A 27,084-nucleotide genomic window follows, 5' to 3' on the forward strand; every position below is an offset into this window, starting at 1 on the left:
ATTGGAGGGAAGTGTGGGAGGGTAAAGATCGTAGACGGAGACCAAGAGGTGAATGCAGTAAGCGGATTCAGAAGGTTGTAGGGTGCACTAGTTTTTCGGAGATGATGAAGCTCGCACAGGATAGAGACACACAATATTCCCCGTCTCCTTTTACACTGCCGCATAAGTTTCTGGTGACATCTGGTCGTCAGTTTCGTATTACACGGGGCTTCCGGATACTCCTGATCACGTACAGATAAATTAATCATTTGTAAAAGTAACAGAGTTACTGCAGTGAAGTATATGTCTTGAAGGGACATATGTTTCCAGTCTTACTGCTTAAAACCTTTATTGATTATTACGACAGCTGTTTCGCAAGATATCCACATTTAAGTATCTCTACGTTGTCCTTACGTATATATAACATCTGGTGTGACCGTAGCTGCTGGTTGTTCTCGTTATATTTCATGTAAATTCTAAAATATCGATTTCTCGTCGATTTTAGCTGTTTTATACAGTGCGTCTTAATATTCTGATATAATATTGTAAATATGGTGTGTACTGTCAAAAAATTACACGAAATACACTCCTGGAAATTGAAATAAGAACACCGTGAATTCATTGTCCCAGGAAGGGGAAACTTTATTGACACATTCCTGGGGTCAGATACATCACATGATCACACTGACAGAACCACAGGCACATAGACACAGGCAACAGAGCATGCACAATGTCGGCACTAGTACAGTGTATATTCACCTTTCGCAGCAATGCAGGCTGCTATTCTCCCATGGAGACGATCGTAGAGATACTGGTTGTAGTCCTGTGGAACGGCTTGCAATGCCATTTCCACCTGGCGCCTCAGTTGGACCAGCGTTCGTGCCGGACGTGCAGACCGCGTGAGACGACGCTTCATCCAGTCCCAAACATGCTCAATGGGGGACAGATCCGGAGATCTTGCTGGCCAGGGTAGTTGACTTACACCTTCTAGAGCACGTTGGGTGGCACGGGATACATGCGGACGTGCATTGTCCTGTTGGAACAGCAAGTTCCCTTGCCGGTCTAGGAATGGTAGAACGATGGGTTCGATGACGGTTTGGATGTACCGTGCAGTATTCAGTGTCCCCTCGACGATCACCAGTGGTGTACGGCCAGTGTAGGAGATCGCTCCCCACACCATGATGCCGGGTGTAGGCCCTGTGTGCCTCGGTCGTATGCAGTCCTGATTGTGGCGCTCACCTGCACGGCGCCAAACACGCATACGACCATCATTGGCACCAAGGCAGAAGCGACTCTCATCGCTGAAGACGACACGTCTCCATTCGTCCCTCCATTCACGCCTGTCGCGACACCACTGGAGGCGGGCTGCACGATGTTGGGGCGTGAGCGGAAGACGGCCTAACGGTGTGCGGGACCGTAGCCCAGCTTCATGGAGACGGTTGCGAATGGTCCTCGCCGATACCCCAGGAGCAACAGTGTCCCTAATTTGCTGGGAAGTGGCGGTGCGGTCCCCTACGGCACTGCGTAGGATCCTACGGTCTTGGCGTGCATCCGTGCGTCGCTGCGGTCCGGTCCCAGGTCGACGGGCACGTGCACCTTCCGCCGACCACTGGCGACAACATCGATGTACTGTGGAGACCTCACGCCCCACGTGTTGAGCAATTCGGCGGTACGTCCACCCGGCCTCCCGCATGCCCACTATACGCCCTCGCTCAAAGTCCGTCAACTGCACATACGGTTCACGTCCACGCTGTCGCGGCATGCTACCAGTGTTAAAGACTGCGATGGAGCTCCGTATGCCACGGCAAACTGGCTGACACTGACGGCGGCGGTGCACAAATGCTGCGCAGCTAGCGCCATTCGACGGCCAACACCGCGGTTCCTGGTGTGTCCGCTGTGCCGTGCGTGTGATCATTGCTTGTACAGCCCTCTCGCAGTGTCCGGAGCAAGTATGGTGGGTCTGACACACCGGTGTCAATGTGTTCTTTTTTCCATTTCCAGGAGTGTATTTACAGTACCATTTCAAAATGTTACGCCAGACAGTATAAAAGTTTCACCACACTGAACAAAACAGTATAAAATCGACGTGAAATAGAATTTTAGAATTTCACGTGAAATATAAGGAGAACAGTCACCAGATACAGTCACTCGAGATGATATATATACGTCAGGACAATGTAGACGTACTTGAGAATGTAAACCTTCCGAAACAGCTGTTATAATAATCAATAAGTGTTTTAAGCAGTGGTACTGGAACCTCACTAACGATAACAATTACACTCATAATACGAGTAAAACTCACACAAATCAGTTTCCAATTTTCCCAGAACAATGATTCAGTTTTATAGTACGAGGGTTGGAACTTTAATAGGGGCAACTATTTACTTACAGAATGAGATTTTCACTCTGCAGTGGAGTGTGCGCTGATATGAAACTTCCTGGCAGATTAAAACTGTGTGCCCGACCGAGACTCGAACTCGGGACCTTTGCCTTTCGCAGGTAAGTGCTCTGGTAGGAAGGTAGGAGACGAGATACTGGCAGAAGGAGCGGGCGTGAGTCGTGGTTCGGTAGCTCAGATGGTAGAGCACTTGCCCGCGAAAGGCAAAGGTTCCGAGTTCGAGTCTCGGTCGGGCACACAGTTTTAATCTGCCAGGAAGTTTCATATTTATTTACAGCTCGTACAAAATAGATATGTGTTTCAAAGATTTACTGACCTTCAAAGTAGTCACCAGCATTGTGTATAACCAGTTGCCAGCGATGTGGAAGTCATAGGATAGTCTTAGCAGTGCCAGTTGTGTTGACAGTTTGAGCGGCGCGGTCTATTGCCCGACGAATTTGTAGCAGTTCTGAAGTGAATACCTTGAAGTGTTTCCTTCAGTTTAGATTTCGAGTTGAACTCATGAGGGCTTAAGTTAGGGGAGTGCAGTAGGTGGTGTAGCACTTAGCACCCCATCAGTCAAAGAAATCAGTAACAGCTTGCACTGTACGTGCTTGAGCATTGTCCTGGAAAATGATGGTCATGTCCTGCAGAAAGTGTCTGCCTCTAAGCTGGTCGTAGGTTGTGCTCCAAAAATGAATAGCATAGAGACAGAAGTGATGACACTTTCTGCAGGACCTGACCATCATTTTGCAGGACAATGTTCAAGCACGTACAGTGCACACTGTTACTGATTTTTTTGACTGATGGGGCTGCCAAATGCTATACCACCTACTGCACTCCACTGACTTAAGCCCTCGTGAGTTCAACTCGATTTCTAAACTGAAGGAAACACTTCACGGCATTCGCTTCATAACTGCTACAAATTCGTCGGGCAACAGACCGCCCCGCCCGAACTGTCAACACAACTGGCACTGCTAAGAGTGTCCTATGACTTCCACATAGCTGGCAACGGGTTATACACAATGCTGGTGACTACTCTGAAGGTCAGTAAATGAAACACGTGTGTATTTTGTACGAGCTGTAAATAAATAGTTGCCACTATTACACTTCCAACCCTCGTCCACTGCCATCAAAGCCAAGGGCTCGGACCCAGCCCGATTTGACAGATACCTTAGTTCACGGAGTAAATAGCCCAAGTAGCGACTTTACTAGTTGTCTTTTTTACCTAATTATGCTACGAGACTAGCAGGATGTCCACCTGCATAAAGAATCCGAGACTCACAGATGGCAGCGAAATCTGAAGACTTGCTCCAAGGACTGGAACACAACACCTCAGAGAGGGGAGCGTGTGCCTTTACCCTGGTGATCAGATGGTTTTATGGAGTCAGTATTACAACCGTACTTACACAGCCTGATTCTCCGTTGTGTCCCTTGGCACGCATGGCCCAACCTTCGTCTCCGTCGTCGATCACCTCCAGGATCGCGTAGTTCAAGTTGTAGTCGGAGATGGCGTCTGGAACACAACATGTAACTCATACTGTGAAAGAAAATCAAAAGTCTTTGGGATGGAATTGATGCGTTCAATATGTAACATATTTACTCTGAAGTGCAAAGGTTCTGTCCTGAAAAAGAGGGCGGGGTGTAAATCAAATATCGTTCATAATTCTCTCAAACTTTCAGCCGCATCAAGTCGTGTAAAACCATTGTGGATTTCAAACCACGTGACGCGGCTGGAAATTCGAGAGAATTTTATCAGTACATATCGTCGAGAAACCTTGCATTTGGATATCAAATATCCTTTGTAGCAAAAGGTCTAAGCTTTTTACAAATAAAGGTATAAACGTCGGTAGCAAATGATAAGCAGAACAATAAGAACCTGTAGTTTCAGTATAAAAACTCAGAAGGTAGAAGTGAGCTGTGGAATTGTAATGCGACACGCTCTGACTGCAGAAATATTATTTTAACTTCACGTTCATCTAGAGTTCACAATCGTGTATCATTTTTGAAAGGACCCCATGATCGCCTTGGCTTTAAAATTATTTATTTATAAAATCTACTATTGGTGGAAGAAGCATATTGCTGAGCCCTTCAACCTAATAGTTCAGCTGCTTCTGCTCTTCGCATAGTGCTAGTCTTGGAAACAAACCAGTTAACTTCCTAGCGTATTCTGGATATTTCTACTCAGTTATGTCTAATGGAATAATTTTCTGGGGCAGCTCAACACAGAAACAACGTACTGATTGCACGTAAGCGAGCAGTAAGAATAATACATGGACGGGAAAAAAATCGCGATACCAAGGAAGAGTTGTTCGACGTAAACGAAAGTTGATGGCGTATTTCTACATCTGAAAGATGATGTCTATTCAAATTTCACGCTATTCTCATAAGAGTGGCCCTAGTAGGACACTATGAGGATGCGAATCAGGTTTGTTTTAAATACAAGCTGTAACGGTCTTGAACGTTAGTTACCTATCAGATTGGACGTGGTGAGTTGATGTCAGTCAATAACGCCATTAAGGCGACAAAGACCCCATTATCAGCATCTCACTGACTTTGAATGGGGGCGTGTAATAGGGCTACGAGAAGCTGGATATTATTTCTCTGATCTGCAGAACAACTTGGTGGGAATATAGCCACTGTACATGCTTGCTGTCAGCGGTGGTCGCCAGACTGTTCGGTTGCAAGCAGACCTGACGGGCACGTGACACTACTGAGAGGGAAGACCATCGTGTTCTGTGTATGGTTCTAGTGCATCGTATTGCATCTGCAGCAGCAATTTGAGCCGCAGTTGGCACAGTGCCACAACGAACAGTTACAAATCGGTTGCTTCAAGGACAGCTCCGAGCCAGACGCCCTGTAGTGTGCATTCCACTGACCCCAAACCATCGCCATTAGCGACTTCAGCGGTGTCAAACGAGAGCTCATTGGAGGAGAGGGTGGAGGTTTGTCGTGTTTTCTGATTGAAGCTTTTCCTGCCTCGGTGACAGTGACGGCCGTGTGTTGGTTAGAAGAAAGCCATTTGAGGGCCTGCAACCAACCTGTCTGACCTGGAGCTATGGTCAGGAGTGTGATTTCGTATGACAGCAGGGGCGCTCTCGTGCTTATCCCACGCGCCCGGACTGCAAATTTGTACGTCATTCTGGCGATTCAATTTGTGTAGCCATTCATGAACAGCGTTATAGGTTTTTTTTGTCTAACAGGGTAACGATAGCCAGATACTGATGTTGCAACCCAACATGCTATATAGACTGCGACATGTTGTCTTGGTCAGGTCGATTACCAGATCTGTCTCTCATCGAGAAATATGGGACATCATAGGACGACACCTCCAGTCATCCACAAACAGCTATCCCTGTATTGACCGACCAAGTGCAACAGGAATGGAATTCCATCCCACAAACTGACATCTAGCACCCGCCAAACACAACGCATGTACGTTTATACGCTGGCGTTCAATATTCTGACGGTTACACTTGTTATTAATGTACCTGCATTTCACATCTGCAATGCGTATCTCGCACTTACATTAACCTGTTATCTTGCAATGTCAATCACTTACATATGTTACCAAGGCATGTGTATTCCTGAAATTTCATTACGCTAATTATCTTTTCCTGTTGCGATCTTTTCCGTCATTGTATGTGGTTTTCACCGAGGCCGTCATGTGGTACCCCTTCACTGAGTTAGGCATTTTAACTATACCGTTGCAATAAATATATTCGCTAATGAAATTCGTCGTAAGTAATCCATTGCAATTTGCAATACGAAAAACACTAGAAGGGGAAAACGAAATTCATTATGTACCATTGAAGATATCAATGGCCCAGGAAGGAGTTCAATATAACAGCAACAAAAAATTTTGATCATTTGTCCAATAACATAAAATAACAAGTTTTAAATATAATTTCTCCTGGAGAATCCTCTCTATCCCATGAACGAATTTCTATTTAAAAGTTGAAAAACTGGTAGCGTGGAAAAGAAATTAATTGAATTTAACACGTATACCTGTACATATCTTATAAAATGATTCGTCCCACATCATTTCGATTAAAGAATCGTTCAAATGCTCTGTGCAACATGTAACTAACGAACAATATCGTCCATGTGGTCATAATCAATTGAAGATATCAATGGCCCAGGAAGGAGTTCAATATAACAGCAACAAAAAATTTTGATCATTTGTCCAATAACATAAAATAACAAGTTTTAAATATAATTTCTCCTGGAGAATCCTCTCTATCCCATGAACGAATTTCTATTTAAAAGTTGAAAAACTGGTAGCGTGGAAAAGAAATTAATTGAATTTAACACGTATACCTGCACATATCTTATAAAATGATTCGTCCCACATCATTTCGATTAAAGAATCGTTCAAATGCTCTGTGCAACATGTAACTAACGAACAATATCGTCCATGTGGTCATAATCAAATGGAGTACTATGAAAACTGTCTTCGGGATACGTCGAAACTTTAAAAAATATCTGACATGAAAAGCAGCATGTGTTGGACATTTAGTTTAAAAAAGTGGGTATTTAATTAAGATTATTATTTTGTATCAATATAATGACCAGCCGGCCGCGGTGGTCTAGCGGTTCTACGCGCTCAGTCAGGAACCGCGCGACTGCTACGGTCGCAGGTTCGAATCCTGCCTCGGGCATGGATGTGTGTGATGTCCTTAGGTTAGTTAGGTTTAAGTAATTCTAAGTTCGAGGGGACTTATGACCACAGATGTTGAGTCCCATAGTGCTCAGAGCCATTTGAACCATTTTTTTGAATATAATGACCATATTTTCGGTATTTAAATAAAACAATTGATATTTGATTAAAAATGTAATTTTACGACAGTGCGCGGTACTACTTGAAAGGCAACTACGTAATCTGAAGAAGTCCTGTGGTAGAAAGTTCTACAGGATATATTCCAGTTCAGAAGGCTCTACAGAAAGCCACATTCGAAGTAGTTCTATAACTACAATAACAACGAACGTCTTCAACGCGTATCGATTGGAAACAAACGGAAATTTAATTGTGAATTTTGTAGAAAGTTATTCAGTATAAAGTTAAGAAACATGGGATGCGATGTGATGCGATTTAAACGAGACCTAATGCAACCTTTTCTTCTTACCGTACCTGTATTTCGAAATTAACCATAGTTACAGCAAGAATATTTATTACTCCGAAGTTTACTTTTATTCACCCAAAGGAAAACGAGTTACACCGTTAAAAATTTTAAGGTACTTTATTTACTTCTGCGTTTGTATACGGTACAATTTCTGGAAGACTCGAACTGAATTTCGGAATTCGTTTTTCGCTCCCATGTTTACATGTTAATGCCTGAATCGATTTTGCTAACCCTGTCAAATATCGGTTTTCCTATCGAAAGTTGTCGTATACGAATCGCTTCTAGAAATCAGCCGTTCCAGTTTGAAGTTACACAGCGATTCTTCGCGTACTTTACGCTCAGGTTCTGCCCGTCTGTGCACAGAGCGTCGGTCCTTACTAACGCTGCGGAGGCAATATTTTGCAGTCTCTACCATGACGAATATTGATCCCCACACACAACACACCGTTGTCTATTAGAATTTACAGTATATCAAGCAAGAATGTTTTGCAGTACTCCGAAATTTAAAACGTTTAATGACAAGAGGTTGGAGCTTTTCTGTACTTGCGGACGCAGCAGTAGTGGTTCCAAATCCCACGAAGACGCCCTCCTGACCCAAGTAGACCTTGCCGATCTCCGAGCGAGCGGGCAGTTTGGCTGGCCGCACGTAGGCTGCAACATAAACAAAGAGCATGTTTTTTCACACGCCTTGTGGGATTCAAAGCTGATATATCGCACTGTCAAGACATGACTAAATACTAAGAGGAAACGAAACCCACAGGACAAAATATTAGTGACCCCCCTTAAAATAGCGCAATGGTAGCTTTGGAGTGCACCCATCATGTGACCCACCACTGCTGACGTTTAAGTGACACACATTCAGGACAGCCGCACCGTGAAATCATTCCATTCAAAAGCAATCACCACACACTTTAAGACATCTATTCCATTGGGAGGCGATACGATCAATCCATGTTTCGTTAGAACACGGTCGGCCGCTGAAGGATCTGCAGCTGCACCAACTCTTGCACTCCCTCTTCCGACTGAAACCGTCGTCCACACATGCATTTCTGCAAGTAGCGAAAGATGTGAAAATCGCATGATGAAACATCCGGGCTGTACAGTGGATATTACAGTGTTTCCTAACCAAATCGCTGAAGCCTTGCCTTCGTCCAATTGGCAGTGTGAGCGCTCGAGGAACTCGACTAGCAGACGACCCCTGCAGTTGAAGAAGAAGGTCATCATGGCTTACTGGAACTTGTGTGAAATGCTTTGGATTTCTTTGGCGGGGGAGATGTGGGATGTTTCCACCGTTGGCTTCAGCGTTTGCCCTCGGTCTGTCGTACTGCTGTTGCACGAAATCATACTGTTGCAAGGTAGCAGCCACCCACACGCATTGCCAGTCAGACGAAGACTACGCTTCAGCGATCTGGTTGAGTACTGCAACACTCTCCCTACAGCCCGCGTCCTTCACCGTGTGACTTTCACATCTTTGGCGATCTGAGGAAAGGTGTGTGTTGACGTCCGTTTCAGTCGGACGGGGAAGTGCAAGAGTGGGTACAGTTGCGCACCCGTCAGCGACCATTCCATGATCCGTGGCGGGTGTTTGGTTTCCGATTGACTGCCTCTCGTAAGTCATGACAATGAAGTGGTGTACATACGTCAGCCGATTGAATGGTATCAGAGCAGTGAGATGTGTCGACCGAGAGACGTACGAGGACGGCAGCAAAACAGCAGAGACGAGCAGCCGTGTTTGGGACTGTCTATGACTATACGGCGAATAAAGTTGCCCGATTTGTTGATGTATCAATACGGACTGTCCAACGATTCTACAAACAATGGTGTATCACTTGCAGCTGTGTAACAGGGCGTAAGAATAGTGGTCTTAAAAAGATCCATACCGACAGTGACTGAAACGTGGGTGATGTGCTATCAGTGAAAAACGGTTTCAAACTCAACGGGAGTTGCTGCTGTTGGTAGAAACATCTACAGCTCAACCAGTTTCCAACCGAACATAGGGTCGTATGAATCAAACGGTGAATGTACATTATTCTCGGAATTTCGGAGCACATTCTCACGTTCGCATGAATAAAGCAAGTCTGAGAATATACTTCATCTGAGAATGTTCTCAACATGAGTCAAAGGATGTAAAAAGTTGTTCAACGAAAAAAAAGTTCTTCGGTTTCATATGAATGAAACTAAACAGGTTTCCCACAAGCGGAGAACATTCTCGGCTTTTATTAAGTGAGCCACATAACAGGCACTGAGACGACAAATGTCGTGGGATAGCTATGAGCAATTATAAAGATGGCAGTAGTATCTCGTACCCAGGGTATAAAAGTGCAGTGCATTGGCGGAGCTGTCATTTGTATTCAAGTGATACACGTGAAAAAGGGTCCGACGTGATTATGACCGCACGACGGGAGTTAACAGACTTCGAACGCGTAAAGGTAGTTGCAGCTAGGCGCATGGGACATTCCTTTTCGGAAATCGTTAGGGAATTCAATATTAAAATTGCTACACCACGAAGATGACGTGGTACAGGCGCGAAATTTAATCGACAGGAAGAAGATGCTGTGTTATGCAAATTATTAGATTTTCAGAGCATTCACACAAGGCTGGCGCCGGTGGCGACACCTACAACGTGCTGACATGATTAACGTTTCCAACCGATTTCTCATACACAAACAGCAGTTGACCGGCGTTGCCTGGTCAAACGTTGTTGTGGTGTCTCATGTAAGGAGGAGCCGGCCGAAGTGGCCGTGCGGTTAAAGGCGCTGCAGTCTGGAACCGCAAGACCGCTACGGTCGCAGGTTCGAATCCTGCCTCGGGCATGGATGTTTGTGATGTCCTTAGGTTAGTTAGGTTTAACTAGTTCTAAGTTCTAGGGGACTAATGACCTCAGCAGTTGAGTCCCATAGTGCTCAGAGCCATTTGAACCATTTTGTAAGGAGGAGAAATGCGTACCATCATGTCTCCGACTTTGATAAAGGTCTGATGGTAGCCTATCGCGATTGCGGTTTATCGTATCGCGACATTGCTGCTCGCGTTGGGCGAGATCCAATGACTGTTAGCAGAATATGGAATCGGTGGGTTCAGGAGGGTAATACGGAACGCCGTATTCGATCCCAACAACTTCGTATCACTAGCAGTCGAGACGACAGGCATCTTATCCGCATGGCTGTAACGGATCGTGCAGCCACGTCTCGATCCCTGAGGCAACAGATAGGAACGTTTGCAAAACAACAACCATCTGCACGAACAGTTCGATGACGTTTGCAGCAGCATGGACTATCAGCTCAGAGACCATGGCTGCAGTTACCCTAGGCGCTGCATCACAGACAGGAGCGCCTGCGATTGTGTACTGAACGACGAACATGAGTGCACGAATGGCAAAACGTCATTTTTTTGGATGAATCTAGGTTCTGTTTACAGCATCATGATGGTCGCATCCGTGTTTGGCGACATCGCGGTGAACGCACATTGGAAGCGTGTATTCGTCAGCGCCATACTGGCGTATCACCCGGCGTGATGGTATGGGGTGCCATTGGTTACACGTCTCGGTCACCTCTTGTTAGCACTGACGGCACTTTGAACAGTGGACGTTACATTTCAGATGTGTTACGACCCATGCGTCTACCCTTCATTCGATCCCTGCGAAACCCTACATTTCAGCAGGATAATGCACGACCGCATGTTGCAGGTCCTGTACGGGCCTTTCCGGGTACAGAAAATGTTCGACTGCTGCCCTGGGCAGCACGGTCTCTAGATCTCTCACCAAGTGAAAACGTCTGGTCAATGGTGGCCGAGCAATTGGCTGCTCTGGGTACTGATTTCTCAGGATCTATGCACCCAAATTGCGTGAAAATGTAATCACATGTCAGTTCTAGTATAATATGTTTGTCCAATGAATACCCGTTCATCATCTGCATTTCTTCATGGTGTAGCAATTTTAATGGCCAGTAGTGTACCAAATTTCAGGCATTACCTCTCACCACAGACAACGCAGTGGCCGACGACGTTCACTTCACGACCAAGAGCAGTGGCGTCTACGTCGAGTTGTCAGTGCTAACAGACGAGCAACACACCCTGAAATAACGGCAGAAATCAATGTGGGATGTACGACGAACGTATCTGTTAGGACGGTGCAGCGAAATGTGGCGTTAATGGGCTATGGTATCAGAAGACCGATGCGAGTGCTTTCGCTAATAGCACGATATCGCCTGCTGCGTCTCCCCGGGACTTGGGACCATATTGGTTGGATCCTAGATGACTAGAAAACCATGGTATGATCAGATGAGTCCCAATTTCAGTTGGTAATGGCTGATCGTAGGGTTCGAGTGTGACACTGACCCCACGAAGCCATGGACCCAAGTTGTCAACGAGGTACTGTGCAAGCTGGTTGTTTCGCCATAATGGTATGGGCTGTCTTTACATGGAACATTGACTAGAAACGGTTATGTTCGGCTACTTGGAGACCATCTGCAGCCATTCATGGAGTTCATGTTCCCAAACAATGTCGGAATATCTATGAATCACTATGCGCCATGTCACTCGGCCACAATTCTTTGCGTTTGACTTGAAGAACGTTCTGGACATTGGTCATATGGGTACGGAATATTCCGATTGAAGTCATTTGGGTTTGTGACAGGACACAAACAACGCTTCCCGTTGACACTGGGCATCGAATGAAACATGTGATGAGCGGTGTTTGCTTAGGCCGATTTCATTTACACATTTTAGAATTAAAATTGCAAATATTAGCCGAAGCAACAGAGAAAATGTGACTGAAGACTCTCAGTGAGACACGTCATGCATTTAAAACAATAACAAAATAGTATGTTTCCTTATTGCAGGATGCCTATCCTGAGTAATTGCTGAAGCCTTTTCTTCAACTTTATGTCGAAAAAAAACTACATATTATTACTACTGTTATTATATACACTGAGGCGACAACAGTCGTGGAATACCTCCTAATACCGCGTCAGACCTCCTTTTGCCCGTCATAGTGCGGAAACTCGACGTGGCATGGACTGAAGGCGTCACTCGAAATTCCTTGCAGAAATATTGAGCCATGATGCCTCTATAGCCGTCCATGACTGTGAAAGTGTTGCCGGCGCATGATTTCGTACACGAACTGATCTCTCCATTATGACGCATAAATGTTCGTGGGATCCATTTCGGGCGATCTGGCCGGGTCGATCGCTCCCTTGAATTGTCCAGAACGTTCTTCAAACAAGCTGCGACCAACTGTGGCCCGGTGACATAAGGATTGTCGTCCATAAAAATCTCATTGTTTAGGAATATGAAATCCATGAATGGGTGAAAATGGTCTTCATGTAGCCGAACATAACGATTTTCAGTCAAAGATCGGCTCATTTGAACTAGAGGACCCAGTTCATTCCAGTAGCTTCCACAGTGTCTTGTTGACGTACATGGATTCGTGTGGTCTGCGCCACACTCGAACACTATCATCAGCTCTTAGCAACTGAAATCACGATGCCTCTGACCAGGCCGCGGTTTTCCATTTGTTTAAGGTCCAACCGAATTGGTTCACGAGCCCAGGATAGGCGCTGAAGGCATTGTCTTGCTGTTAGGACAGTCCCTGGCACCGGTCATCTGGTGCCATAGTCGATTAACGCCTAATTTCGCAGCGCTATCATAATAGATACGTTCGTCGTAGGTCCCACATTGATTTCTGTGGATATTTCACACAGTGTTGCTTGTCTGTTAACACTGACAACTCAACGAAAACGCCGCTGCTCTCGGTCGTTGTGTGAAGGCCATCGGCAACTGCGTTGTCCGTGGTGAGAAGCAACGTCTGAAATTTGGTATTCTCGGCATTCTTTTGACACTGTGGATCTCGGAGTATTGAACTGCGCAGCGATTTCCGAAGTGGAATGTCTCCTACGTTTAGTTCCAACTACCATTCCGCGTTCAGAGTCTGATAGTTCCCGTCGTGCGGCCAAAATCACGTTGGAAACCCTTCCACATGAGTTACCTGAGTATAAATGACACCTCCATCAATGCACTGGCCTTTTAAACCTTATCTAGGCGATACGACCGCCATCTGTGTATGAACATACCGCTGTCCCATGACATTTTACGAGGTTTGGAACTTTAATAGAGGCAACTACACTCCTGGAAATTGAAATAAGAACACCGTGAATTCATTGTCCCAGGAAGGGGAAACTTTATTGACACATTCCTGGGGTCAGATACATCACATGATCACACTGACAGAACCACAGGCACACAGACACAGGCAACAGAGCATGCACAATGTCGGCACTAGTACAGTGTATATCCACCTTTCGCAGCAATGCAGGCTGCTATTCTCCCATGGAGACGATCGTACAGATGCTGGATGTAGTCCTGTGGAACGGCTTGCCATGCCATTTCCACCTGGCGCCTCAGTTGGACCAGCGTTCGTGCTGGACGTGCAGACCGCGTGAGACGACGCTTCATCCAGTCCCAAACATTCTCAATGGGGGACAGATCCGGAGATCTTGCTGGCCAGGGTAGTTCACTTACACCTTCTAGAGCACGTTGGGTGGCACGGGATACATGCGGACGTGCATTGTCCTGTTGGAACAGCAAGTTCCCTTGCCGGTCTAGGAATGGTAGAACGATGGGTTCGATGACGGTTTGGATGTACCGTGCACTATTCAGTGTCCCCTCGACGATCACCAGTGGTGTACGGCCAGTGTAGGAGATCGCTCCCCACACCATGATGCCGGGTGTTGGCCCTGTGTGCCTCGGTCGTATGCAGTCCTGATTGTGGCGCTCACCTGCACGGCGCCAAACACGCATACGACCATCATTGGCACCAAGGCAGAAGCGGCTCTCATCGCTGAAGACGACACGTCTCCATTCGTCCCTCCATTCACGCCTGTCGCGACACCACTGGAGGCGGGCTGCACGATGTTGGGGCGTGAGCGGAAGACGGCCTAACGGTGTGCGGGACCGTAGCCCAGCTTCATGGAGACGGTTGCGAATAGTCCTCGCCGATACCCCAGGAGCAACAGTGTCCCTAATTTGCTGGGAAGTGGCGGTGCGGTCCCCTACGGCACTGCGTAGGATCCTACGGTCTTGGCGTGCATCCATGCGTCGCTGCGGTCCGGTCCCAGGTCGACGGGCACGTGCACCTTCCGCCGACCACTGGCGACAACATCGATGTACTGTGGAGACCTCACGCCCCACGTGTTGAGCAATTCGGCGGTACGTCCACCCGGCCTCCCGCATGCCCACTATACGCCCTCGCTCAAAGTCCGTCAACTGCACATACGGTTCACGTCCACGCTGTCGCGGCATGCTACCAGTGTTAAAGACTGCGATGGAGCTCCGTATGCCACGGCAAACTGGCTGACACTGACGGCGGCGGTGCACAAATGCTGCGCGGCTAGCGCCATTCGACGGCCAACACCGCGGTTCCTGGTGTGTCCGCTGTGCCGTGCGTGTGATCATTGCTTGTACAGCCCTCTCGCAGTGTCCGGAGCAAGTATGGTGGGTCTGACACACCGGTGTCAATGTGTTCTTTTTTCCATTTCCAGGAGTGTATTTATTTACAGCTCGTACATAATAGATACGTGTTCCAAAGTTTTACTGACCTTCAAAGTAGTCACCAGCATTGTGTTTAACCTGTTGCCAGCGATGTGGAAGTCGTAGAATACTCTTAGCAGTGCCAAATGTGTTGACAGTTCGAGCGGCGCGGTCTACTACCCGACGAATTTGTGGCAGTTCTGAAGCGAATACCACGAAGTATTTCCTTCAGTTTAGAAATCGACTTGAGCTCGCGAGGGTTTAAGTCAGGGGGGTTCAGTAGGTGTAGTAGGTGGTATAGTACTTAGTAGCCCCATCAGTCAAACAAATCAGTAACAGCTTGTTCTGTACGTGCTTGGGCATTGTCCTGCAAAATGATGGTCACGTCCTGCAGAAAGTGTCATCACTTCTGTCTCTATGCTGTTCATTTTTGGAACACAACCTACGACCAGCTTGGAGACAGAAGTGATGACACTTTCTGCAGGATCTGGTCATCATTTTACAGAACAATACTCAAGCACGTACAGTGCAAGCTGTTACTGATTCGTTTGACTGATGGGGCTGCTAAGTGCTACACCACCTACTGCACTTCCCTGACTTAAGCCCTCGAGAGTTCAACTCGGTTTCTAAACTGAAGGAAACACTTCACGGCATTCGCTTCAGAACTGCTGCAGATTCGTCGGGCAATAGACTACGTCGCTCGAACTGTCAACACACCTGGTACTGTTAAGAGTATCCTACGAATTCCACATAGCTGGCAACGGGTTATACACAATGCTGGTGACTACTTTGAAGGTCAGTAAAACTTTGAAATACCTATCTATGCCGGCCGCGGTGGTCTAGCGGTTCTAGGCGCTCAGTCTGGAACCGCGCGACTGCTACGGTCGCAGGTTCGAATCCTGCCTCGGGCATGGATGTGTGTGATGTCCTTAGGTTAGTTAGGTTTAACTAGTTCTAAGTTCTAGGGGACTAATGACCTCAGAAGTTGAGTCCCATAGTGCTCAGAGCCATTTGAACCAGCCACCTATCTATTTTGTACGAGACTTAAATAAATAGTTGCCACTGTTAAAGTTCCAACCCTCGTATCATCTCAGTGTATAGAGGAACCGACAGTACTGTTCATAAACATATCACGTTGCTGATTTAGCTATCGTATCAGTTTATGAGTTACGAATTACTTCGAGTCATCTGGTCCTGGCGTGAAATGCATGAAGTGGTGAAAGTAATATGAGTCGGGTACTTGTAATATGGTATTGAGAAACCAGTGTGATGGTACTTACTGGAAAGCGGCACATCCACGCCGAGGTCGATGAGTCCGACGTCGCTGGTGAGCCCGGTGAGTGGTGCGTCATAGCCGGGGTACTTGATGCCCCTGACGGTGGTGACCACGGTGCGTCCCGGCTCCACGGCAGACAGGTCGGCTGCGCCCAGATACACCTCCCAGTAGGTCAGCCTGCAACACCCACAAGGAAACTACAACCCTACTCCGCTTGCAGCCCTAAACTCCAGAGCACTCCGCGGAAAAATTAACTGAATGCTTCAGTGCGCGGATATCATGCAGTTACCCTCCAGGTGCATTGATAATGCATACACAGGAATTATGTGAGGGTTGTACGTACCTACGGAAACACCGCGAGAATGTTTGCTTGAACGTAATGCAGATGATAGCCAAGCCAGAAGGATGTGCTGTTGCGTTTCTACACGAACAGCATCTGTGTGATGTCATCTACAGTTTCCAAGTGCCAGTTGTGATCCGAACAGTCTTCTGTGTGGTTGTGAGTGCATTACTTCGGAGCTAAATTAATTCGAACGAGGTCAGATTCTTGGTGTTCGTATGATCGGTGCTTCCTTAATCAAGGGAGCTGAAGAGTTTGGTGTTTCGAGAGGCACCGCATCGATGATTTATGCTGCACGCAGTGAACGTAGAAGATCATCATCCACCAAGTCACAATGCGGGCGAAATAGTATGTTGAATGATTGTGATATATGGTCATTGAAGAGGTTTGTGACCAAAAGTAAGAGGATTGCAGCGGAAAAAAGACACTAAGGAACTTAATGTCGCACTTGTTAACACTGTCAGCACCAAAACGACTCAAAGAGAGCTCCATAAGTAGGGAATTGCAGAGCGATCTGAAATTCCAAAACCGCTCTTCAGTGATACAAATGTCTGTAACAGGGAAACGTGGTGTCAAAACTGTAAATCCTGTACTATGAAGTAACGGAAGGAAGTAATTTGGTCGGCTGGGTCTTGTTGCGCACTGTTACCAGCTTCTGCCCGAGTTTACGTCCCAAAGGTGAAATATGGCGACCGTTCTATGATGATCTGGGCAGCCATATCGTAGTATTTGGTGGACACCATGGTTACTCTGCAGAGGCGCATAACTACCAAGGATTATGTGATCATTTTGGCTAAACAGGTACATCCCATGGTACAATGTTTGTTTCCCAATGTGTTCCAAGACGACAGGGCACCTAAGCACACAGCTTGCGACACCCAGGACTGGGTTCGTGAGCACGAGGATAAATTGTCACATCTCCCTTCGACACCAGTCACCCATTTCGATGTTATTGAGTCTTCGTGAGCCGGCCGGTGTGACCGTGCGGTTCTAGGCGCTTCAGTCTGGAACCGCGTGACCGCTACGGTCGCAGGTTCGAATCCTGCCTCGGGCATGGATGTGTGTGATGTCCTTAGGTTAGTTAGGTTTAAGTAGTTCTAAGTTCTAGGGGACTGATGACCACAGATGTTAAGTCCCATAGTGCTCAGAGCCATTTGAACCATTTTTTGAGTCTTCGTGGTCTACTTTGGGAAGAATGATACATGGTCGCTATCCACCTCCATCATCAGTACTCTAACTTGCCACTATTCCCTTCAAAACCATAGGGGACTTCTATTTATCCATTGCAAGACGGCTGGAAACTGGTTTGAACGCCATTGGGTTTTTACACCATATTAGGCATGGTAATGTGTTGTGTTCTTGTTATTTCCATAGTTCTGTCCAACCCTCTACATCTACATCTACATGGATACTCTGCAAATCACATTTAAATGCCTGGCAGAGGGTTCATCGAACCACCTTCACAATTCTCTATTATTGCAATATTGTTTAGCGCGCGGAAAGAACGAACACCTATAGCTCCCTCTAGCACCAGGGAAGTTATTCCCTGTATGTCTAAGGCAGTCTCCCAACAACACTTTTCTGCTCATTGCCCTCCTTGCAGTATTGTTATTGGTATCCTCAACCCACTTGGTATCTAGTTCGTAATTCCGGCTTGTAGGTGGAGGTCCTTCTGTCTGAGGGAATCCATTTCAAAATTCTTTTGTTACTTAGCTACCTTTTTTCCTCGACACCTTCGTAGTGAAGCAGAAATGATTGCGACTGGTTCCTTTACTCTCGTTAACGCACTTGTGATGATTCATTCTCTTTTTCTGCCGCAAATATGCACTTCCAGTGAGAATTTCGAATTTATCGCTTTACCTCTAGTTCAACCCTTAAATTGGGACTTTCTGGCCCCATCAGTCATTTTATTCTTTATTTCACTCAATAATAAAGACCAGACATTGTTCATATCGTTATAAATCGTCACTAGAACTTCCTTAGTGCAAGAGGTTTGATACTCTGTATGCTGAGCCCACAGAGAGCGAAAAAAGGATGGGTAGCAATCTCGTGTCAGGAGGCAGCACGATTTATTTATTCATTTATTTTGAGTCATTAGTCTTCTGACTGGTTTGATGCGTCCCACCACGAATTCTTGACAGATGTCCTATCATCCACTCCCTTCTTGTTGACAGTGTTTGACACATATTCCTTTCCTCTCCGATTCTGCACAGAACCTCCTCATTCTTTATCTTATCAGCCCATTCAACATTCGTCTGTAGCATCACATACCTCGATTCTCTTCCGTTTCGGATTTCCCATTGTCCACGTTTCACTACTGAGCTCCAAACGTAGATTGTGAGAAATGTCTTCAAATTAAGGCCTGTGTTTGATACTAGCAGATTTCTCTTGGCATGGATTACCCTTTTTTCCCGTGCTAGTCTGGTTTAGATGACCTCTCCGCTCCGTCCTTCATTGGTTATTTTGCTTCCTAAGCAGCAGAATTCCTTAACTTCATCTACTTCGTGAGCATCACTCTTGATGTTAAGTTTCTCGCTGTTGTCATTTCTGCTACTTCTCATTACTTTCGGCTTTCTTCGATTTACTCTCAGTCCATATCCCGTACTCATTAGACTGCTCAATTCATTTAGCAGATCATGTAATTCTTCTTCACTTTCACTCAGGAAAGCAATGTCATCAGCGGTTCGTATAATTGACATACGTTCACCTTAAATTTTAATTCCACTCCTGCACATTTCTTTTATTTCCATTGTTGATTCTTCGACGTATCGATCGAACATTAGAATCGAAAGACTACATACCTGTCTTACACTCTTTTTAATCCGTGTACTTTATTCTTGGTTTTCCAGTCTTATTATTCCTTTTTGGTTCTTGTACATGTATATTACCCGTCTCTCCATATAGCGTACCTCTATTTTCCTCAGAATTTCGAAAATCTTGCACCATTTGACACTGTCGAACCCTTTTTCCAGATCGACAAATCCTATGAACATGTATTGATTTTTCCTTAGTCTTGCTTCTATTATCAACCACAACGTGAGAGTTGCCTCTCTGGTGCCTTTGCCTTTCCGAAAGCCAAACTGATCGTCGTCTAACACATCCTCAATTTTCTTTTCCATTCTTGTGTATATTATTCTTGTCACAACTTGGATGCACGAGCCGTTAAGCTGATTGTGAGATAATTCTCGTACTTGTCAGCTCTTGCAGTCTTCGGTATTGTGTGGATAATATTTTTCCGAAAGTCAGATGGTATATCGTCAGACTCATACATTCTACACTCGAACGTGGATATTCGTTATTTTGACACACTCTGATGGTATGTTATCTGTCCCGTCTACCTTATATGATCTTAAGTCTTTCAAAGCTCTTTTAAATTCTTATTCGAATATTGGATCCCCTATCTCTTCTAAATCGATTCGTGTTTCTTCTTCTATCACATCATACAAATCTTCCCCCTCATAGAGGCGTTCAGTGTACCCTTTCCGTTCCACCTACCTGCTCTCTCCTCTGCATTTAACAGTGGAATTCCCGTTGTACTCTTAATATTATCCATCCTTATTTTTAATTACACCGAAGGTTGTTTTGACTTTGATATATGCTGAATCAGTTCTCCTGACAATCATTTCCTTTCCGATTTCTTCACACTTTTCATGCAGCTGTTTCGTCTCAGCCTCCTTGCACTTCCTCTTTATCTTATTCGTAAGTCACCTGTATTTTGGTATTCCTGAATGTCCCTGATCCTTTTTTTACTTCCTTATTTTGTCAATCAATTGAATTATTTCTTCTGCTGCCCAAAGTTTCATCACAATTATCTTCCTTGTATCTATTTTTTCCCCAACTTCCGTGATTGCTCATTTTAGAAATGTTCAGTCCTCTTCAACTGAACTGCCTACTAAGCAGATCACAATCGCAGTACCTACAGCCTTAGAGAACTTCAAGCGTATCTCTTCATTCCTCAGCACTCCCATATCCCACGTCTTTTCGCATTGATTCTTCCCGAACAATCCCTTAAACTTCAGCGTACTCTTTGTGGTGTCACTGCCAGACACCACACTTGCTAGGTGGTAGCTTAAATCGGCCGCGGTCCATTAGTACATGTGGGACCCGCGTGTCGCCACTGTGTGATCGCAGACCTAGCGCCACCACACGGCAGGTCTCGAGAGACGTACGAGAATTCGGCCCAGTTGTACGACGACGTTGCTAGCGACTACACGGACGAAGCCTTTGCTCTCATTTGCCGAGAGACAGTTAGAATAGCCTTCAGCTAAGTCCAAGTCTACGACCTAGCAAGGCGCCATTAGCCTTATATAGCTTGTATCTAAAGAGTCTCACTTGTATCGCCACAATCTCCAGATGTCTCATCAAGAACGATGTATACAAAGGATGGATTAAAAGATAAGTACCAAAGGAGCTACGTACTTTCTTTATAGCATTCATTAAGTCTCCTGTTTCAGACCTCACTCCATCCTTCGTGAGTTTAGCGCGTGCATCTTGGCCGCCTCTTTCAATTAGTGTGCGTAGTGTTGGCAAGTCTGCCGACACTACACTCTTCATCATCACTAAATTGTGATCTGAGTCTGTATCTGATCCCGTGTGCGCCTTACGATCCAGTATCTGATTTCTGAACGTGAAGTGATCTGACTGCATTCTTCTCGTATCTTCCGGCCTTTTCCAAGTATACCTCCTCCTCTTGTGATTCTTGAATAGAGTATTCGCTGTTACCAGCTGATATTTAATACAGAACTCAATTAGTCTTTCTCCCCTCTCATTCCTAGTACCACGTCTACATTCTCCCTTAACTCTTTCTTCTACCGCATTCCAGTTCCCCATGACTATTAGATTTTCATCTCCCTTTACGTGCTGAATTACTTGTTGAGTATCCTCATATACTTTCTCTACCTCTTCAGCTTGCGACGTCGGCACATGTCCCTGAACTATTGTTGTCGGTGTTGGTTTGCTGTCGATTCTGATGTGAACAACCCGTCACTGAACTGTTCTCAGTAATACACTTTCTTCCCTACGTTCCTAGAGCATATCGAATCCTACTCCCGTGATACCATTTTCTGCTGCTGTTGATATTACTTTATACTCATCTGACCAAGAATCCTTGTCTACTTTTCATTTCACTTTATTGACCCCCACTATATCTAGACTGAGCCTTTGCATTTCCCTTTTCACATTTATTGGCTACCCTATCACCCTACCACTTTCAGGCTTCTGACATTCCACACCCCGGCTCGTAGAACACTATCCTTTCGTTGGTTATTCAGTCTTTTTCTCATGGTCACCTCCGCTTCGGCAGTCACCTCCAGGAGATCCGAGTGGGGAACCGTTCCGGAATCTTTTTCCAATGGAGAGATAATCATGGCACTTTTTCAATTACAGTCCACATGTTCTGTGGATATACGTTCTGAGTCTGTAACGCAATGGTTTCCATTGTCTTCTGTATCCTCAAGTCGCTGATCATTGGTGATTCCCCAGGTGAGCAAATCTTCGTCGGAAGCAAATTGACAGTCACGAATGTCTCCATGCGGTTTCATGGAAATCGCGTGAAGAGATATTGGCACCATTTGGAGGATGTGTAAGGGCTTCCCCGCGAAAATTCTACAGTTTAATTGAAACAGCAGGTGTCTCAGCTCGGGGAAAGTCATGATAACCTTTTTCTTTGTCTGCAAGGACCCACTGCTCATTGACTTCCTGGAACATGGTGCCAGAAAAAACGCACAGCGGAACGTGGACACTTCGCAAAGATTGAAGCTCGCCATCAAGTCCAAACGCCCAGTAATGTTGACAGATGGTAAAATTCTGTTGCAGGATAATCACTTGCCACATGTTTTGAAGGTTGTTTCGACTACGCTGCAGAAGTTTCGCTGGGAAGCTCTTACACTTAGCACCGATTCCTCCCCACGTGACATCCATATTTTTGAAGCCATGAGAAAGACACTTGTCACCTTCGATTTTCTTCGGACGATCGGGTACACGCTTGGGTACAATCATTATTCCGTAGGCAACCACAAGCACTTTTCCGTGAAGACACTGACCCTCTTTTCTCACAATGAGATAAATACGAGGGCTATTCGGAAAGTAAGGAACGATAGGTCGCGAAATGGAAACCACAGTGAAAATCAAAACTGTTTTATTTGCAACAGTTAGCTACAGCTTCCAGCTACTTATCCCCATAGTCGCCGGTCCGACTTAGACGTTTGTCGTAGCGTTGTACCAACTTTCCAAAACCCTCTTTATAGAAGGCAGCCGCCAGTGCTTTCCGCCAATTCCCTTACGCTGCCCTGCAGCTCGTTGTCTGTGCCGCCAAAATGTTGTCTTCATAGCCAGCGGTTCATGTGAGCAGAGATAAAACTCAGAGGGAGACAATTACGGGCTGTATTGTGGGTAATCAAACATTTGCAATTGAAAACGATGCAGGAGCATCTTCATTGGCCCTGCAGAATGCGGCTGAGAATTGTCTTGGAGAAGAAAACGCACGACAGTTATGTAATGTTGGTTGCATAGCTTCAGGCGAAATTTCTCACCAGGCTCTCGCACTTGGCGGGAGACACTATTGTTCTAGGTATGTCTGTCTGGTCCCTGTGTGCTCAGAACTAAAAAGAACGACGTAACGTGATCGACGGGCATACTAGAGACACTGCCCAACACAACTGTGCAGAACTTCATCAGATTTTCACTGTGGTTTCTATTTCGCTACCGATCGTTCCTTACTTTCGAATAACCCTCGTATATTAACACTTATGACTATTGCTTTTCAAATAATAGACAGTTAATTACTTTTTACCATCTGCCTCGTTTCCATTTGACGCCCCTTACAAATGTAGAATGTTTAAGATTAAAATTAATCAACAACTGTACGGGTATGTGTAACTGTAATCTGAAGACGGTTCACTGTGGCTTCAGTTGTGCAATATTGTGTAGTTGTAACATTCTTTAAAACTGATCTCAGTATCCACGTAGAGCCGCGTGGGATGGGCTGAGCAGTCTAAGGCGTTGCAGTGATAGACTGTGCAGCTGGTCCCGGCGGAGGTTCGAGTCCTCCCTCGGGCATGGGTGTGTGTGTTTGTCCTTGGGATAATTTAGCTTAAGTAGTGTGTAAGCTTAGGGACTGATGACCTTAGCAGTTAAGTCCCATAAGATTTCACACACATTTGAACATTTATCCACGTAGACCTTATGAAACGTATCCCTACAGTTGCAATGAGTAGCATTGGTAACCATTTTTCACTGAAGTATGAAACAATATAGCAAAAGTACACAGAGGAACTAAATTCTTATGACCACTGTTCACTGCGACATTGGATGACGTGTCGTGGTATTACGAGCACATGAAGGGGAAGTGCATTAACGGAGACTAATGCCGAATCATTCTGAGGACGATACAGGCCACAAATGGGGATGGTCACTGAAATCAGAGATTTTAACGAAGGCGGATCCTTATAACCCTCCGCCTGGGAACGAGCATTTTGGAAAATGTGGAGCTGATAGCCTGCTCGCGGACTTCTGTAGTGACCAGGGCCGGCGCAAGGCACGTGCGAAACGTGCGGCCGCCCCTGGGGAGGGAGGTGGACTAATTTCTTCCTCACCACTGTGGAAGCACCGTCGTGCTTACGCCGGAGGAACAGGGAGGGGGAAGCAGTCTGGCGTACACGCCAGTGGGCAGTGGAGCGCTGCCAGCCTGTTACGCGCCTTGCGTTTACTCACAACTAATTTTGCACAAGACGAAATCTAATTTGGAAATTGGAATGCAATGTTCGATACTGCGGTTACATCTTAAGCCTGAAGCAATTTTGCTAAGCCCTTCAATGGCAGTTTCCGAGTGTTTTATTCTTCCCGCATTATGTAAAAAAATGGTTGAACGTTACTACAGCCAAACATGTCCAACACCTACAATGGCTAGAAGTATTCCGAATGGGTAAATACGCTGCGAGTAATTACAAGGGATAAAGACATTGCTAATAAGACTGGCATAAGTTGGGTTTCGACGTATTTTTGAAAGATTTTGCTATCCATTTCTGAGTATAGATCGGAGGTTTTCATGCTCTATAAAATAGGACAGATGCAGTTTTGTGGCAGATCTGATGACAGAGAACAATGCTATGCAGGCACCAGTGTTTCAGTGCACGCTGTTCAGCGCACATTGTTGAACACAGTATTCCGTAACAGACTACCCCCGAGTGTTTCGACGTTGACTCAATTACAACGTTTTGGTTTTTGAGCCATGAAACACCAGTCTCCACCTGCATGAGCAACAGTTAAACTCTGACCGGCACTTTTGTTTGACAATACTACTCGCACACTAGATGTAAGCACACTTGAGCTTTGAGACTGGCCACTCAGTGGTCGAAACCGAGGTAGATCTGAATAGTAAAAGCAAAAATTGCGATTGACTGCTGATATTTCCTACAGATTTGTTCAAATAAAATTCCACGAACGTTTTGTAAAAAAAAGGGGGGGGGCGGCAATTTAGCAGCTCACACGGGGTGGCACTTGGGCTTGCGCCGGCCCTGGTTCAGATGGTTCAAATGGCTCCGAGCACTATGGGACTTAACTTCTGAGGTCATCAGTCCCCTAGAACTTAGAACTACTTAATCCTAACTAACCTAAGGACATCACATACATCCATGCCCGAGGCAGGATTCGAACTTGCGACCGTAGCGATCACGCGGTTCCAGACTGCAGCGCCTAGAACCACTCGGTCACCTCGCCGGGCCTGGTTGTGACCATTTATGGAAAGTGACTGCAGGAAGGAACAACGAGTAGACGACAGGTTGTTAGTTGCCCACACCTCATCACAAAACGTATAGATCGGAGGTTTTCATGCTCTATAAAATAGGACAGATGGAGTTTTGTGGCAGATCTGATGACAGAGAACAATGCTGATGCAGGCACGAATGTTTCAGTGCACGCTGTTCAGCGCACATTGTTGAACACAGTACTCCGTAACAGACTACCCCCGAGTGTTTCGACGTTGACTCAATTACAATGTCAATTATGACTGCCGTAGGCACGGGATCATCGAGATTGGACCGTTGGTCGATGGAAACTGGTCGCCTGGTTGGATGAGTCACGTCTCTTGTTAAGCCAGGTCAATGGTCGTGGTCAAATACGCCCCATCCAACTAAAAGCTGCTCGAAAGACGCACCGCACCACGGACACAAACCGCTGTGCGCAGTATTATGCTATGGAGAACATTCACTTAGGCTTCTATGAGCCTTGGTATTGACCGAAGGCAGCACGACAGCTGTGGAGTACCTGAACATCATTGCGGATCACCTGTATCCCTACTTGATGTCTTCCGCAGCAGCGATGACATCTTCCAGTAGCGTAACTGTTAGTTTTCCCAAAGAAAATTCCGTACTGGCTGTATCAATGATTTTTATTAAATCTGCGACCGGTTTCGCATCACTTATCGGTGCATCCTCAGGCAATATACGCTATTTATAACACGGTAACGTTGAACATTGCCCTGTAGCCACTTCCCACCATCCACGTCCAATATACCGTCATCTGGTGTTGACGTGAATGGTGGGCAGTGGCTACTGAGCAATGTTCAACGTTGCCATGTTATAAATAGCGTATATTGCCTGAGGATGCACTGGTAAGTGGTGCGAAACCAGTCGCAGATTTAATAAAAATCATTGACTCAACCAGTGCGGAATTTTCTTTGGGAAAATGTTGAAGTTTGGCAGTGATTGCCCGCCCAACAAAACAAATGTTGTGTCACAAGGCCAGCTTCACCGTACAGTGGTTTGATGAGAACAATAGTGAAGTTAAATTTGCCTAATCTGAACCCGATGGAACACGGCAGCTAACGGGTGCCGGCTCCGCGAGAATGTCTCCATCTGATAGGTAACCATGAAGAATTACGCTAGCGCCCGGCCGAGGTGGCCGAGCGGTTCTAGGCGCTACAGTCTGCAACCGCGCGACCGCCACGGTCGCAGGTTCGAATCCTGCCTTGGGCATGGATGTGTGTGACGTCCTTAGGTTAATTAGGTTTAAGTAGTTCTAAGTTCTAGGGAACTGATGACCACAGCAGTTAAGTCCCATAGTGCTCAGAGCCAGCCAATTACGCTGGGCTTTTCTTTTCTTTTTTTTAAAAAAAAGAGGAAAGAAAAACGAGGCAGAAGAAGAAGAGAAGTGACTCTGGATACGTCAAAAAAGGTCAACATTACCATGGGAACGGCAGATTCAGTGTAATGGCAGTAGGCTGGTCATGTTGCCTAAAGGATAGACGTGGAAAATCATCGGTTCTTTAGAGGCGCAAAAAAAAAAAAAAAAATCCAGGGGAAGACCGACAGACTGCTAGGGCAAACACATTCGGAAAGCGGCAGAGGATATCTGACTGAGAAAAGCTCAATATCGCTATGGCATTATCTAGAGGAATATTTTAAATCACTGCCGGCCGCGGTGGCCATGCGGTTCTGGCGCTGCAGTCCGGAACCGCGGGACTGCTACGGTC

The 27,084-nt window shown here is 45.9% G+C and overlaps 1 protein-coding gene across 1 annotated transcript in view; it reads right to left on the bottom strand.

Annotated features, from left to right (window-relative positions):
* The window catches only part of LOC126234398 (elastase-1-like), a 59,920-nt gene that overhangs the window by 3,340 nt on the left and 29,496 nt on the right, over positions 1 to 27,084 (bottom strand). The window contains exons 4-6 of the mRNA XM_049943084.1: positions 16,281 to 16,453; positions 8,023 to 8,130; positions 3,766 to 3,872 (exon numbers count right to left, since the gene is read on the bottom strand). Of these exons, the coding sequence (XP_049799041.1) occupies positions 3,766 to 3,872; positions 8,023 to 8,130; positions 16,281 to 16,453 (388 nt within the window). The remainder of the gene's footprint in view (positions 1 to 3,765; positions 3,873 to 8,022; positions 8,131 to 16,280; positions 16,454 to 27,084) is intronic.

Source organism: Schistocerca nitens, chromosome 2 (assembly GCF_023898315.1).
Source record: "Schistocerca nitens isolate TAMUIC-IGC-003100 chromosome 2, iqSchNite1.1, whole genome shotgun sequence".
In the NCBI taxonomy this organism is placed as follows: domain Eukaryota; kingdom Metazoa; phylum Arthropoda; class Insecta; order Orthoptera; family Acrididae; genus Schistocerca; species Schistocerca nitens.